The 17,740-nt window shown below is 38.0% G+C and overlaps 1 protein-coding gene across 1 annotated transcript; it reads right to left on the bottom strand.

Moving 5' to 3' along the window:
* Positions 1-9,562: 9,562 nt before the first annotated feature.
* On the bottom strand, positions 9,563-10,516 carry LOC139016919 (olfactory receptor-like protein OLF3). Its single transcript, XM_070425093.1, has one exon. It carries the CDS (start codon positions 10,514-10,516, stop codon positions 9,563-9,565), a length of 954 nt encoding a protein of 317 aa, XP_070281194.1.
* Positions 10,517-17,740: the final 7,224 nt, after the last annotated feature.

The raw sequence follows: 17,740 nt of genomic DNA, 5'->3' as shown, positions 1-17,740 counted from the left end.
AGTTCAACCAGGAGGCAGAGCTGGCCAGGGGAAGGGAGAGAGGCCCCGGCAGCAGCTGGAAGCCACTAGGGACCCTACCAGTGTATGAATTTTGAGCACTGGGCCTCTGGTCTTTAATAATACTGTATTTAATACTGGAAATGTGCTAGAGAGTTTATTTTAGGTGCTTATCACAAAAAAAGGTAACTATGTGAGAGAACAATATGTTAATTACCTTGACTGTAGTAATCATTTCACTAAATATACATATATATAAAAAGTCATGCTGTATACCTTAAATAATGCAATTTATTTTGTAAATAATTAATAATTAATTAAACAACAAATTCTACTTTACATTCTTTGGGCCATATCATGCTAATACTCAACAAACCTCAAGCCACAACTCTCTCTATATGTTTTGAATTTTCTTTGTCTACTCAAAAATAAACAATCCATGCTGTTTGCTCAGAACATTGTATTGAACAATTATATAACCCTGTGGTTAATCTCCTGAGACATGAACACCAGGAAAAAAGAAATTCCTCATGCTTATGGTTTATGAATTGTGGTGAATGTAATTACTGTGAACATAACTAATAAAACACAATATGTAATATAATAAGATAGGTACCATTGAAATAGTTCATGACAAAATTATCTCCTTTAAGCACTATCACTAATGCCTGAAACCTATTACTTTTATGTGAAAATTGTCCTTTTTGTGAAATTATTAAAAAGGAAATAATTATAAATGGAAGTTTTAAAATGTAAAGTACCTAATCTTGTTATGAACTAGTATATCAGGAAAAGTTAGGTATGGATTGCAAAGATCAACTTTTTTTGTTTAATATATTACTTTTGTTAGACATTAATTAAAAGTACCTCCACTTGCCTTCTCCTGGTATCTATTAATTACTAGTTATAGCAAATATCAGCACTAAAATGTTTTATGTCTATAACAAAAAAATAAAACAGAAATAGATTGTCATATTTTGCAAAAATAACACACTTACTTTTTACACCTACTTACAAGTTGAATTTTAATCAATCGTTCTGATTTTTTTTATTTATTTTTTTATTCTTTTTTAAAAAAATATTATAATAAGTATTACAAACGGTATTACATATGTGTCCTTCCCCCCCCCCCCCACCACTGATCATTTTTTAAATAAAGCAGTTTTGTTCATCAGTTCTGTGAAAACTGTTATTATTATTTTGCATTAGAAAAATTGGTGTAACAAGTTAAATGTTATTTTTCAATCTATTATACCTCCATTAATTCAACCACAACTATTTTTCCTATTGTTTTAATTTCCTACTATCTGATAACATCTTCAGCTGAAAATATATGTCACCTGAACAAGAAGATGAAAAATGAAAAATTCAGACAACCATGCAAGCTGATGTTAGAAATAGTCTTTATCTGGGAAAGAAGACAGAGATAAAATTTGGCATGCTTCTGCCTTCCTTTTTCTGAGAGTCTTTTATCCCTTCATCTATGAGCCAAAGAGTTTCATGCCATCTCTCAACTCTCTAAGCCAGCCGTGGGCAAACTACAGCCTGCGGGCCGGATGCGGCCCGTTTGAAATGAATAAAACTAAAAAAAAAAAAAAAAAAAGACCATACCCTTTTATGTAATGATGTTTACTTTGAATTTATATTAGTTCACACAAACACTCCATCCATGCTTTTGTTCCGGCCCTCCGGTCCAGTTTAAGAACCCATTGTGGCCCTCCAGTCAAAAAGTTTACCCACCCCTGCTAAACCAAAGCTTGCTTCCAAGAGAAGTGGCCCTAGCTCTCCCCATTTTAAAAAGAATATTAGGAAAGTCAAGATATTAAGTCAAGTTAAATATATTTCTAATGATAAAGAAAGTAGTGATTTTTTTTAAAAATTCTATTGGGGTGACATTAGTCCAGGTAGTGATTTTTGGTAATATATTTCGTAAACCACTGGCATTTTGGAATAACGAAAATCAGCTTTTCCCAACTAGTCTATTACAATTTATTTAAACTCTGACCAGTTAATCTCCCAGACAGGAGCCCCTTCCCTGAGTAGCTCCCTGCAGCTCTGCAGTATGCCAGAGATGAGAGGGTATTAATAAGCCCCAAGTAACCATATGGCTTCTCAACCTAAAGCATCCTTTTAGCCTTTTATCACAGCCTCCCCATACTCCTGCACTAACACTATTGGTAAGGACTTGAAGAATTATGAGCAACTGCTCATCAAGGGGGGGAAAAAAGAGTAACCTGACCCAAACCATAGAAAATTAATCAAGTGTATATATCCGTTCTGATTGGTGTTTCTAGTTTCTTGGGATATATTCATAGAAGTGCGATCACTGGGTCAAATGGGAGTTCCATTTTTAGTTTTTTGAGGAAACTCCATACTGTTCTCCACAGTGGCTGCACCAGTCTGCGTTCCCACCAGCAGTGCACGAGGGTTCCTTTTTCTCCACATCCTCACCAGCACTTGTCATTTGTTGATTTGTTGATGATAACCATTCTGGCAGATGTGAGATGATATCGCATTGTCATTTTGATTTGCATCTCTCAGATGATTAGTGACTTTGAGCATGTTTTCATAGGTCTCTTGGCCTTCCTTCTGTCTTCTTTCGAAAAGTATCTATTTAGATCTGTTGCCCATTTTTTTATTGGGTTGTTTATCTTCCTTTTGTTAAGTTGTATGAGTTCCCTGTAAATGTTGGCGATTAAACCCTTATTGGTGATAAGATTGGCAAATATGTTCTCCCATGCAGTGGGCTTTCTTGTTGTTTTGTTGATGGTTTCTTTTGCTATGCAAAAGCTTTTTATTTTGATGCAGTCCCATTTGTTTATTTTCTCTTTAGTTTCCATTGCCCTAGGATCGGTATCAGTAAAGAAATTGCTTCGGCATATGTCTGAGATTTTGCTGCCTGTGGATTCCTCTAGTATTTTTATGGTTTTCCATCTTATGTTTAAGTCACTTTTCATATGTTGGTGTACACAGACAGACAGGATCATTACTTGTGGTTCTCTGGAAATGACTTCAGATCCTTCTGTTTACATTTGTTAATCATTTTAACATTTCTTTTAGTTTCCTTTGCTACTCCATGGACCAACACTCAAAAATATTCAATTAAACTTTGCCAAGAAGGAAGTATCCTGGACTGACACGTTGGTACATTTTTCAACATTCAGTGCCACATTTTATTATCTCATGCTGGGGAGTGTATTATATATTTAAGACAATATTTTCTACTGATTACTTCATAAATTATTTCTCTCCTTTCTACCACATTAGGAAGAGAGACATATTGAAGATTCAGGAGATATGCACACTCTAGAAGAATTCTTCCTCTTCTAGAATTATATTGTATTTCAGAATTTTAATCTTTTTGCTATACTATTCATGCCAATTTAGAGTTCATGAATAGACAAAACATTAGATCAGCCTCGAAAATCCAACCTGAAACACAATGTGGCTTGAAGGTGAGCTCTGTTCCTAAACGCTTTTCCTCCCTGAAAGTCTGTTTGTGTGTCATCTTTTGCAACACGCCATGAATCTTAATCACATTTAACAAGAACTCCACAGCACTCTCAGTCACTCCTGCTCAAAATCTTGGGAAATCTTCCTTTTCATTCAACCTCTATCATTCAACAAGCTATATCAACTCTTACTCTGAAACAGCTGTCACATGGATCTTTCCTTCCCATTACTAATACTGCTGACTTCTATTATTTTAGCACTTTGTTCCTAAGTGACTTTTAAAACATGATGGGCGTCATCCTACCCAGACTGACTGTCAGAAACTATGCAGATAGGGTCCAGAAAACTGTGTTTTTATGAGGCTTTCAGATGTTTCTGATAAAACACTTTGCAGGTGTTTCAGATAGAATAAAATTTGAAAACTACTAAAACAATTCCTTTTGTAGACCACTACTGAATGCTTTCATTACGCTACTTCATTGTACCATTACCCATGTCATAAAGGTTTGATGTAAAGTCTCCAATGACTTTAATGCCAAACCTCAACTAACTCAGAGTGAACAGTTTAAACATCAACCACAGTCTTTTTCCATGCTTCTCCCCAATGTGAAACCTCCATCCTACAATTCTTATTGTTTCCCAAACAGGAAATGCTCTTTCTTCTGCCCCCCCCCCCCCCGCCGCCCCGGGGTGGGGGGGGAGGGCGGGGGAGGTCATCTCATAGGTGTCTACCTAGAAATTGAATTAGTTCTTTTAAGAATCATTTGTGACAGACACACAGATATATACAATCAATGCATAGTTTGAAAAAAATCCGTTAAGTATAACAAATTAATCTTTTATAGGCAGTATGCATGTAATTTGGGTAGGCAATGTCCAGAAAAGTGTTTTGACACAAAATACCTTGACCTAAAAGCATTATTTTCAGATGCTATAGTATTTAGTTAAAGATTAGTTAAAATACAATGGACCCCATTTTATTTTGTCTGTTAACAGACATTAAAAAAGTAATTTGTCTTCTTCTAGACTTCATTTAAGTTATAAAGTTGGAAAAAAATTACTTCCATCATAAACAAGAACACATCAGATAATCTATAAAATCATAACTTGAAATCATCAAAGAGCTGAGGTTGCAGGAAAACCAGCTGGAAGGAAATCTTAATAAAGGTAAGTATATCCATAGAGACATCGGTGTGAGCACTGCCTTACCTGAGCCAGAATATGGGAGAAAAATGGTGCCATCATACAAGCCCATAACAATTGTTTCATAAAACTGTTGAAGGCTCATTTTGGGAGTGCTATGTGTATACAATGGCTAAGAGCCAAAGAAAAGAAACAAGTTCACATCTATTTTCAAGTTTTCTTCACAGGCTTAGAACAGTCCTCACAAGAATGCTTGAGGGAGTGTGGAAAACCAGACAAAGCCTCCTTCATGGTGAAGGTCTAGTGAGAGCAGCCACAGTCTCTGTGTAAGCAGGAAGCATGCTCCCATCACCAAGACTGTCTCCCTTAAGGAACAAAAGCCTGAGGCCCCTGGGGAAGGACAGCAAACCCTGTTCCCCTCAGAGATAGATGAGGACTCATTGCTAAGGGAAGAGAATTTAAAAAAATATTCTAGCCCTGGGATTGGATGGGAAACACTGTGCTCAGACCATGACCCATCTCCTCACACTGTGGAAGAGCAAGATCACAATGCAAGTCCCAATCCTGAGACACAGGCAGAAAGGATCTGCCTAAGACTGAGACAAAAGCAGAACAACAGGGACCACATTGAATGCTTTCATTACACTACTTCACTGTACCATTACCCAGGTCACAAAGGTTTGCTCTAAAGTCTCCAATGACTTTAATGTCAAACCTCAACTAACGCAGAGTGAAGAGTTTAAAAGTCAACTGCAATCTTTTCCCATGCTTCTCCCCAATGTGAAACCCCCATCCTACAATTCCTATTGTTTCCCAAACAGGAAATGCTCTTTCTTCTGCCTAGGAAGGCATCTCAGAGGTGTATAACTAGAAATTGAATTAGTTCTCTTAATAATTATTTGTGACAGACATGAGGCCATTCTCTATCACAAGGCCAGAAGGAATTAAAGAACAAGGAACAGCAGTTAGCCATGGCAGATAGGCAGCTTGTAGGAAGACATGCAGTCTCTGACATGCAGTCCCACAGGAAGAGCTTAAAAGTAAGGGTGGAACAGCAACACTGGGAAAACCCTCCAACCACTGAACTTCCACTCCAGTCACAAGTAATGTTATGGAATTTATTGGTACCCTGATGATAACCACAGCAACAACAAAACTCAAACCCAGCTCAAAACATGACTGATTGATTCCCATATTCTCTCCCAGCAAACAAGACTATAAGACAAACAGATGTGACTATTTCAATTCATAATACTATTAATCAGAGTCTTTTATCCTATACACAAAATATACTTGTTTCAATCCAAATTAAATGCCAGAGGAAAAGGAAAGAAAAATTACAATGTCACTAATCAAAGAAATTAATAGAACCAGATATACTTGGGTATAGGAACTATCACACAGGGGTTTAAAATAACCCTCATAAGTAAGTTAAAGGATCTAGTGGAAAAGATGGACAGTATCAAAACTGAGCAACTTCAATGGAGAATTCAAAAGCTTACGGAGAGATTATATGGACATGCTCAATATAAGGAGCACAGTAACAGAAATAAAGATCACTTATAAGTACACTCAACAGATCCAGAAAACTATCAGTGAGGTTAAAATAAGTCAATAAAAATTAGCAAAACTAAAGCACACAGAGGGAAAAAACTAATGATAAAAAGAGAAAAAAAAGCCTCCCATAGCTGTCAGACAATATTAAACCATCTAACATACATGAAATTTAAAAAAAAACACACACACAAAAAGAAAATAGAGACAAAAGGAGTTCAAGAAATATTTGAAGAGATAACAGCTGAAAAGATATTCAAAGACATTACAGCACAAATCAAATAAATTCAGCCAAATAAGATAACATACAAAAACAACTAGACACATCATATTCTAATTGTCTAAAAGGCAAAAATAACATAAAAGTTTTGAAGGCAGCCTGCGATAAAAAGATACACCACATACAGAAGAACAAAGATCTCAATCATAACAGACTTCTCAGAAACTATGCAAACCAGGAGACAATGGAGTGACATCTTTAAAGCCTTGAGGAGAAATTATCCACTAAGAATTCCATATGAGAATATGAAAGTAGCTATGAGAATGAAGGAGAAATAAAGACATTTTTACACAAACAAAAAACTAACTGAATACATTTACAGCAGACTTAACTTATAAGAAATGTTCATGGAAGTTCTTAGAGCTTCTTGAAAATATAATTCCCCTTACAAGGCAAGAAATGTAAAATATGGGACTACAATATTGTCTCACACTAGGAAGGTAGGAAGCTGTTGAAGATTACTAAGGGTCGTGTGGAAAAACTAAGTGGCCAATTTGAATAGGTTGTGTGGTAGGCTAAGTAATGACCCCCAAAAGATGTCTCTGCCTAGGTCCCAGAAACTGTGACTATGCTGCTTTACACGTTAAAAGGAACTTGCAGAAGTATTTAAATAACAGGTTTTTTTTTAAGGGAGACTATCCTGGATAATCTTAGCAGTCCTGATGTAATCACAAGCTTCCTTATTAGAGCAGTGTGAAAAGACCAGTATCGTCAGAAAGAGATGTGAAATTGGTAGTGGAGGATCAGATTCAGAGAGAGACTGCCTGTGCTGCTGACCTTGATGACGGAAGAAGGGAAAATAAGCAGTGGAATGGAAGCTAGGTGACGGCAAAGGGATTATGAAATGAGTAATGGAGAAAAGTGACAAACATTTTAACCAGTAGGATAAATGAGGATACACATATTCTCTTTCTTAAAGTATCATGTGTATATTTGTATTTTTTAGCAATTTTCTTCTATCATCCCTTTCCCCTACATTTAAATAGCATGTGTTCATGGTGGAGAGTTTCATGGTTTATTTCACAAGTTACAGAACATTCAAACAGAATCATGACATTTTAGAGGAGATATGGAGTCCACAGAATTCCATTCTGGGAGAAGATGAAGTATTCCTCTGAAATCTCTTTTAAATCACATGATTTCTGTTTCCCCATTGCCACTTCTTTAGTTCAAATTCTTCTAGTGTCTTATGAGTAACCACTGACCAGCCTCCTAGCTGGTCTGATTGCCTCTAATTTTTCTTCCTCTGGCTCATCTGCCAGGATGATAATTCAAAAATGTGAATCTGGTCATGCCATACTCCAGCTTAGAAATGTTTGCTGACTTCCTGTTGCGATTAAAGGTAAGAGGTATTTTGCATTAGGTGCGATTTGTGATCTGGCCATTCTTTAGCTGCCTGCTTCACCCCCACTGCTTTCTTCATCTTCTCTGCATTGCAAGAGCAGCTTCAGGACATTATTGAACTCACCCTCTCTCCCAGCTCAGCACCTTTCACAGGTCAGCCTTTACTCAGGTTGCTTGTTATCTAGGTAACTTGCTCTCACTTTCCTGGTCTCCACCTGTTCCTTTCATTCAGGAACACTTCTGCGGTCACCACTGAAAGTTTTCTCCCTTTGTAAAACAACACTGCATTTTAACTGCTTCATTGTTTTTCATCCCACTGTTCAGTCTTATCACTGTGAGAACTGTATGATATTGACTATTGTATCTCAAGAAACATTCATTCTTACAGACATACAGGAGTCTCTCCTATAACATTTACCAAATTTACACCAAGGGAAATGTGGCCAAAGAAATCACTAGCATTAACTTCTTTGGGATGCTTGCCTATATTGCAACCCTTAGGCTTGGATTATTTTAAGGTAAAATTAAAATACCAAAAGAGCACCAGATTAAATGAGCCTTCAACTCTACTGGAATGCTGAAAGACTATGTTAATGTGTTCTCAAATGAAAGAACTGTACACCAACTAACTGAAAGAAGAGACCACTGGAAGATAGGGCTTTGAGACTTCTTCAGGGGAGGGATGAGCTGCTGTCACTTTCTCCTTTTTCTCCTTCCTAATCCCATGTTCAGATATTTCTTCCCCCTCTTTTACCTTATCTAAATCAGGCTTTTTTCTCAAAGGTGTGGTCCATTCTCAGACTATTCCAGCTTAGTGCTGTGTGCAGAAAAGGGATGGGAGAAGGTTAAATATGGAGATGAGAGGGTGATGTGTGCACAGACAACTGAACTATCCTGATTCCCAAAACCATGTTAAAGTTGTCTTACCTCTTATTGCCTTTGACTAAGGAATTTTTCTTTCTTAGATAACTATGTATTTTATAGTTTATACATGATTTCATATTTTATGTGCTTATTATTTCCTAAAATATCAGAACAAGAGGTAATAAACTTTTCAGCCAATGGACAGCTTTAAGATTTAAATAATACCACTTATAATGCAGTAAAATTCCTCTCAAAGTGCTTATATACTCAAGCACTGCCTGAGACATAACTTTCCCTTGACCCGTTATAGCCCCTTTAATTTGATTCCTATCAGTGTAAAATAATACCTTCAGTTGATGCTTCTCCACTGAGTTACCTCCAGCACTCAAATACATTATGTCCACATGAAGTAGATACAGCACAAAAGCATCTAATCAGCCTTGATAGCAACACTCTTCTCAGAACAGTGACTCACACAATTACTGGATGTAGTTACATATACCACACCTTTTTTAAAATAAAATGTGAAAATGATGTGTTCCCAATGGAAACATGATAACCTCCTACAAAATGTGGATGAATAAGAACCAGTGATCGAAACTGAGATCCATGAATAGGTCCATGACTAGAAACAATGTGACAATCAAAACAGTCAAGGTAATTTTTTATTTCAATTACTCTCAGATCATAGAAAAGGAGATTTTGAAGTTCTATTATATATGTCCTTAACTCCCTGAACATGCTGCTATGACATTAAAAGACTTTTACATTTAACCTAAACACTCAGTATCCTACCTCACTTTAGCAGTACACATTACATCATCCCTTTCCTGGTTGCCAGGGCAATGAAGTTGATGCCTGTCATATCTCAGTTAAGTGGAAAACACACAGGCAAAGTTTATTTTTCTAAGTGATGCTCATGATTCATCAAGTTCCAAGTTTTGATGTTAATCCATTTATTTGCCCTAATAGTTTCTGCCAGGCCCCCTTCACCTCCTTATTCCTTAGACTATAAATCATGGGGTTCAGCATGGGTGTCAAAATGGCATAGAAGAGAGAGATCAACTTCTCCTGAAGGCCAGAGGGGCCAGAGCTGGGCTGGATGTAAATGAAAATGGCCATGCCATAGCACAGGATAACTACTGTGAGGTGAGAGGCACAGGTGTGGAAGGCTTTCTTTCTTCCCTCTGTGGACCTGATCTTTAGGATGGTGGAGATGATCTTGACATAGGACAAGAGAACCAGGCAGAATGGTGACATCAGCAGGACAATGCTAGAAACCATGATTGCAATCTCATTGGAGGAGGTGTCCACACAGGCCAGTCTGACCACAGCTAGGAGTTCACAGGATATGTGATCAATAAACTTGTTGGAGCACATGGGCAGCTGAAAGGTGATCGCAGTCTGCATGAGAGAGTTGACAGAGCCACTGATCCAGGATGTGATGGCCAACCTAGTACAGAGCCCTCCATGCATGATGACCAGGTATCGCAGGGGGTCACACACAGCCACATAGCGGTCATAAGCCATCACTGCCAGTAGAACAAATTCAATCCCACCCAATCCCAGGGAAAAAAATAACTGGGCTGCACAGCCCACGAGTGGGATTACTTTATGTTCTGCAAGAAAATGAGCCAACATCTGAGGGACTATGGTTGTGGCATAAGAGACATCAACAAGGGAGAGGTTGGTGAGAAAGAAATACATGGGCGTGTGGAGTCGGCTGTCCAGTCTGATCAGAAGAACAATGAGGAAGTTCCCCAGCACTGTTACCATGTATGTGATGGAGAACAGGATAAAGAGAGAGACCTGAGTGTCCCAGTCACTGGACAGGCCCAGAAGAATAAACTCTCTCACCCATGTCTGGTTTTCTGTTCCCATTAAAAAGTGTGAAGATTATTAATCTGCAGAGAGAGTCAGAAAAAAAAAAAAAAAACAAGCTGTTGAATCTAAGACCCATAAAAATAACTTTTTAGCAACACAAACTTTATACAAATGGCCAGCCTTAGCTAGATGCTTCAGATTCTTAATTGGCCATCACTACAGGCTTTGCCCCAATATTCATTTTATCTTTTCTGCTTCAGAGACAGGCCAATGCCTTGATAAGGACATGATGTGGCTGCAGGGAGACCCAGCTAAAGCCTGGAGATAATGCAGTGCAACTTTTGGTGCTCTACATCTTCACCAACTTACCTCAGGGTAAGGAGAGGTTGGTAAGTGACAATGATATGTAAAATGATAAACAATGAAGAAAACCCCAGGTGGAAAGTTATAAAAGCTACCTTAAATATGTCAACTAGACCCACTGTGATGACATAGGTAAAGCTGTTACAAAAGGAAATATTGGAAAGAGGCTGGGCTTAGGAAAAGATCTGAAGTCAGAAAGCCTAGGTTTGAAATATGATTTTATTTAACAGTGATGTGATTCTGGTTTAGGGACAAACTTTTATATATAACACAGGACATTTTACAACTTACAAGTATATTTAAGCTCAAATGTAGGTAATGTTGGAGAAAGTACTTTGTGACCTGTGTTGATGGTAATACCATTAGTAGTATCATGAATTCTGCCTTGGGGTACATAAGGTAGCAAAGGTGATTTTCCCATGCATTCCCTCCAGAAATTCAGATCTAAATAATATTGTACACAATTCTTAAAAGAACTGAGAGCTTAGGAATAGTTGGGTCACTTTGAGGACCTAGTGACCATTGTCTTTTTTATGATGACCTTTGTTCTGTTCAGACTCAGTGGCATATGGTGTGGTAGGAGATTGTAATTGTATTTTGTTCTTTTCATTTGTCTCTTCCCAACTTGCTGCTGTTAGGAACCTATCTACCCCTTGAAATGGGCTCAAAACAGAGAAAATGAGAGTATGAGTAGCTGACTTTCTATTTACAAGAAAGGATGGGAAGCACATCTTTAAGGCATTGTCTTCATTGTCCACACCAGAGAAGGAGGCATGGAAATGTACACTGGAACAGAGTTGCACCTGTGGTTTATTTTTGTCCTGGAAGTGCTTTTCCAATAGAACTATATATAATATCAATTTTGAACATTAAACAGAAACTGTTTACATTTTTTAATTTTATAGGACTGATTTATGTTTATTTTTTCTCTATGCCTACCTATCACTAACTTTCCTCTTCTTGCAGTGTACAAAATAATGAAGAAAAGGAGATAATGTTGGTAAGAGGAATGGAGGCCAGAAACAGAGCTATTTGTTTTATCTCAAAATCCAAGAGCCAGGCTGAGATCTCTGAGCTGAAAGGTGAAGGTTGTCTGCACTTCAACACTCTTATCTGATAAAGGACCAAAATAAAGTAGTTCAAGAAATGCCCATCTCTTCTTTCATGGGTCAGACACATACATTTTTAGAAACCTGTTTTCAAATTTCCTCCCCCAAGTCTGATCTCCCCATTCAATAGCCCCTCCTGTTCTGCTCTATCATGACCCTTACCACCACCCCTTACATAGCTTTTCTTCAATCATGGGAAGAATGACACGACATCTACTTTACTCAAAGAAGAGATTTGAATTTAATTCTAGAACATCAAGAAAATATTCAATTTTAAAAATCTTTTAGCTGTTGTTGCATAGATAGTAGATCTGCAGCAGAAAGCAGACATTTCTTTTTCAAAATTTAAAAAGTTATAGATTTATTTTTCAATTACAACTTACTTTCAATATTACTGTTAACTTTCCTATTAATTTAGCAAACATCTATAAAGGACCATCTTTGCTAGATGCTACTGTTTTATGGTGAATATTATACCTCTCTGTGCTCAAAGACCTGATCCATTCAAAGAAGAAATGATACAAAACAGATTGTCATCACTACATCATTTACTACACATGCAAGTTGTCTGGAGAATATGCCAGTCTGAATATGACTCACTGTGTTCCTCTTACACCGCCTGAACATCTCTTCACTATAGCCATTGTCTCACTACCAGGGAGTGACTGTGTTGCATCTTAATGCAATTGTGAGCTTCAGAGCCTAAGAGTTTCTGTTTGGCACTCAATCTCTTCTGCTTCCTTGGACCTAAAGCAAGTCATTTCAGAAATAATACTTGTTATTTCTTTAAGTCAAGTTAAATAAATTGGTAATGGTAAATTCTCAGTTGGTAACTTTTGGCAAAACTTGTAAATATCTGGTATTTTGGAGTCATGGAAACGGGACATGTCCCAACTAGCCTATCACAATTTACTTATACTGACTAGTTAATCTCCCACACAGGAGCCCCTCCCATGCCTAGATCCCTACATCTCTGCCGTATGCCTGAGAGGAAAGGGTATTAATAGCCCCAAGTAACAATATGGCTTCTTAACACCTTCTACATACTCCTATTCTAACACTATTGATAAGGCCTCAAAGAACTATGAGCAACTGTTCATCAAGAAAGATGAGATTTTTTAAGATGGTGGTGTAGGTAAACACCTGTATTAACCACCTCCCACAACCACATCAAAATTACAACTAAAATACATGACAACCATCATCCAGAGCTGCTGGAAAGCTGGTTGAATGGAAGTCCTACAACTAGAAAAGTAAAGAAGAAAGCATTGTTCCTATGAGGAGACCTCTCCAGGCACAGAGCTGACTGGCAGCCATTTCTGTTTGTTCCACCCTGGTGATTCCCTAAGACCCCCATCTCATCCAATTTACAATCCCTCCCAAGTTGTGTGCAGTGGATTTTGCATATGAATGGCCTTTCCTTGCTCAGGGTAAATCTCTCAAACAAATGGTAGCTGGGTCAAAAAGCCCCAAACCTATCAATAAAAGGCCCAAGACCTGGCACCAGCACCAGCCAACCTGCCTTGTTTCATAGCTGGGCCTCATCTGGGCACTTAAAAACTGATACAAAGAGAAGAAATCTGCAGATCTCTCTATAGTTCCTGCTGGGTGGCCCCACGCAGTGGCTGACTTTGCACCTCTCTGGAGACCCAAGAGCTAGTGTACCCAGTGGTCAGTGTCAGACCATACCAGATTACAACTCTACACATCCATAAGCTACCCATTCAAGGGGCAGACTCAGTGAGTACTAAAGCCCCACTGAAGCAAGTCCTGCTCCACAGGGGTGTCTCCTGCACAGCAGCTCTCTCACTGTAGTCACAGCTGGTCCTCACAGCCAATTGCTTGATCAATTTCTCCCAGTGATACCAATAGCAATCAAGTCTCAACTACAACAAAACTGTGCTCACAGCCCACAAAGGAGTGCACCTAGAGCAGCAACCCCTTTGGTGGTCGAAAGACCCTTTCACAGGGGTCGCCTAAGACCATCCTGCATATCAAATATTTACATTACCATTCATAACAGTAGCAACATTACAGTTATGAAGTAGCAACGAAAATAATTTTATGGTTGGGTCACAACATGAGGAACTGTATTTAAAGGGCCAGAAGGTTGAGAACCACTGACCTAGAGTGTCCAACTCAGGTGATTGGGGAGGCTGAGCCACTGGGCCCTATAGAACACCTACTATACAAGGCCACTCTGCCAACTCAAGGAGACATAGCATTTCTACCCAATACATAGAAACAAACACAGGGAAGCAGCCAAAATGTGTAGACAAAGAAATATATCACAAATGAAAGAAATGGAAGAAAGCAAACTACTGGATATAAAGTTCAAAACCATGGTTATAATGTTACTCAAGAATCTTCTAGAAACCTTCAAAAAAAGGGAAAAGGACAAGTCAGAAGATAAACATACACTGACTGAAATTAAGAATAAGATACAGGTATTCAACAATAGAGTTGAGTATTCTGAGAATCAAATCAATGATCTGAACTATGAGGAAGCAAAAACACTCAATCAGAAGAGCAAAAGAAAAAAGAATTAAAAAATATGAAGGTAGTGTAAAGAGCCTCTGGGACAATGTCAAGCATACCAATAGTCACATTATGGGGTTTCCAGAAGAAGAGAGAGAGCAAGATATTGAAAACCTATTTGAAGAAATAATGATAGAAAACTTCCCTTACTGGTGAAAGAAATAGACTTACAAGTCCAGGAAGCACGGAGAGTCACAAACAAGAGGAACCCAAAGAGGACCATACCAAGATACATCATAATTAAAATGCCAAGGCCTAAAGACAAAGAGAGAATCATAAAAGCAGCGAGAGAAAAGCAGTTAGTTACCTATATGGGAATGCCCATATGACTCAGCTGATTTCTCAACAGAAACTATGCAGGCCAGAAGGGAGTGGCAAGAAATATTCAAAGTGATGAATAGCAAGGACCTATAACCAAGATTACTCTACCCATTTAGAATTGAAGGTCAGATAAAGAGCTTAACAAATAAGAAAAAGCTAGAGGAGTTCATCACTGCCACACCAGTATTATATGAAATGCTGAAGGGTATTCTTTAAGAGGAAGAAAAAGAAAAATAAAGATAAAAAAGATGAACAACAAAATGGCAACAAATACATACCTATCAACAATTGAATCTAAAAATCAAAATAAATGAATAAGAAATCTAGTTAACAGAATAAACTGGTGAATAAAATTGAATCAGAGGCATGGAAATGGAACAGACTGATGATTCTCAGAGGGAAAGGGGTGGAGTGGGAAGAGAATAAACAAAGATCTTATATGCATATATGCATTTCCTATGGACATAGACAATAGGGTGGTGAAGGCCTGGAGCAGGGTGTGAACCTGGTGAAAGAGGGCAATGGGGGGGAAAAAGAGGGACATCTATAATAATCTCAACAATAAAGATTAAAATAATCATAATTTTTTTAAAAAGATGAGAAACCTGACCCATAGATAAAATCAAATGAACACTGACAGAACTCTTCATATGTTGGTGCCACACAGACAGGGTGGTTACTTGTAGTTCTCTGGAGATACCTTCAAATCCTGTTGTTCACATTTTTAAATCAGTTTTTTATTACATTTAGTTTCCATTGCTACTGACCAATACTCCAAAATACTCAGTTAAACTTTGCAAGGATGGAAGTATTCAGGACTTAACACATGGGTACATTTTCCATTTGCAACATTCATTGCCACATTTTATTTTTCTACCCTTGTAGGTGTATTATATTTTAAAACTAAAGTATTGTCATTTCTATTGGCTGGCTGCTTTAATAAAATATCTTCTCCCTCTCCCCATACGTCAGGAAGAAAGAAGTATTAATTTGAAAAGCCTCAGGAGGAGTGCACATTATAGAAGGATTCCTCAGCATCTCAACTTCCAGAGTTATATTAATTTATCAGAGGCCTGATGCATAAAAATCTGTGCAAGAATAGGCCTTTCTTCCCCTGGCTGCCGGCACCAGCTTCCCTCTGGCACCCAACACCTGCGCTTCCCTCAGGCTGCCGGCAGGGACCTGGGACCGGGCTTTGCTCCAGCCCCAACTTCGTCTGGAAGGATGTCCAGAAGATGCTCAGAAGGACATCCAGTCTAATTAGCATATTATCCTTTAATTATTATAGATATTATACTCCTTTCCACTACTCATGCCAATTCAAAAAGTCCATAGATGGACAAAACCTTGGATCAGCCTTTAAAATCCAATCTGAAACCATTACCCATATTTTCTCTTGTTCATTATAGAGATGATGCCTTACAGAGAAAAGCATGTTGTGTATCATCTTTTGTAACACTCCATTAAGTCTTAATTATATTTGGTCTTCTTTTTGGAGTCCTCTACAATCTTAGCAGAGACACACAGAAGTCCTGAACACAGGATCAGAGCACATAAGTCCCAAAACCTAAATATGTTTTCTTTAGTGCTGGTCAAATAAAGTAGAACCATACCTTCACACAGTTTAGTTGACAATAAAAACAGAACTTTCAAATAGAGACAGATTCATCTGACCTTGGCTGAACAACTAGATATGACATATCCTGGGCTCCTTGACCCTAGGCTAAGACCTCACTGGGACTACCTGACATTGTGAGGGACACTACATTGTGAGGGAGGAAGTTCACTGGTGCCTCTTACTTGGCTCAAACACAACCCTAATGAGGTGTAGCAGTGGCTGAATTAGCAATGTGGGTTGACAGATTCCCCCCAGGAGCTCTATGCATCAGAGTGTTAATTGCTGTCACCACTCCCAATTCATTATGCTGCCCTCTTCTCCCTCAGTAAGCTATTTTCTCCATCCTCCTCAAACTACAGCAATCCACTGAAGGCTAAGGTCATTCTAAAAAGTCCTGGAAGCAATTTTTCTGAGGTTTTTAGGATTCCTCCTATAGACCAAACCTGACATTTATCCCTCATGCCCTTATTCTAATGAGCAGTGACGAGGCATGCATCCAAACCTGGTGAAAAACCAATTATCCCCTTCAGCTCCAGGGTACCCTTACCTCTCCTTCTGGATTCAAGAGACTTGTTTCACACCTCTAAGATATGTGCAAAGGACATGCATGCATGCATATAAGCCTAACCAATGGACACAAACACCAGGGGGGTGAGGGCATGAGTGGGGGGGAGGGGGCAATGAGGGGATAAGGACACATATGTTATACCTTAATCAATAAAGAAAAAAAAGGTGCTGTGAGCACTGCAAGTGTTGATGGACATCTGAATACATTTTTTCATGGTACTACTTAAGTTACAAAATTAATAGCAATGAATAGAAAGATTTAAGACCCCAAATAAGATCTATGAGAATACCTTCTTATGACCTCCAAAGGAAAAAAAGAAAAAGAAGATCCAAAAATCTCAATACAGAGAATTAACCTTCCATACCTCTTCAAGTTTTTAATATTTATAAAAAGATTCAATGTAATTTTGACTGAATGCTTTCACATTACCACTCTCTGATGTAATGTATTCTCTAGGCATCATACACATTCTAAGTGAACTTTTGTCCATTTATTCATTTATGCACCAAGTCAAATACCCAGTAATTTTCAACATCATCATTCATGTATCCTCTCATTTATGCAATTTGTCTATAATCATCTTAATACTCACTCATCCATTTGCTTATCTGCTCATCAACTCATTCATATATTCTTACCTTTACACACCAATTCACTTGTACCTAATATTCATTAATTTTCTACCAAATATTCTATGCTCACCTAACATATTATCCTTCTGCTTATCTATTAATTTATTCCATTGTGATACCATGGTCTCTGAT

The sequence above is a fragment of the Myotis yumanensis genome, unplaced genomic scaffold, assembly GCF_028538775.1.
Source record: "Myotis yumanensis isolate MYYU_CA2020_CCGP unplaced genomic scaffold, mMyoYum1.0.hap1 SCAF_9, whole genome shotgun sequence".
NCBI classification, from domain to species: Eukaryota; Metazoa; Chordata; class Mammalia; order Chiroptera; family Vespertilionidae; genus Myotis; species Myotis yumanensis.
The sequence above is the reverse complement of the archived record's forward strand: the minus strand, read 5'-3'. Positions and strand labels throughout refer to the sequence as shown.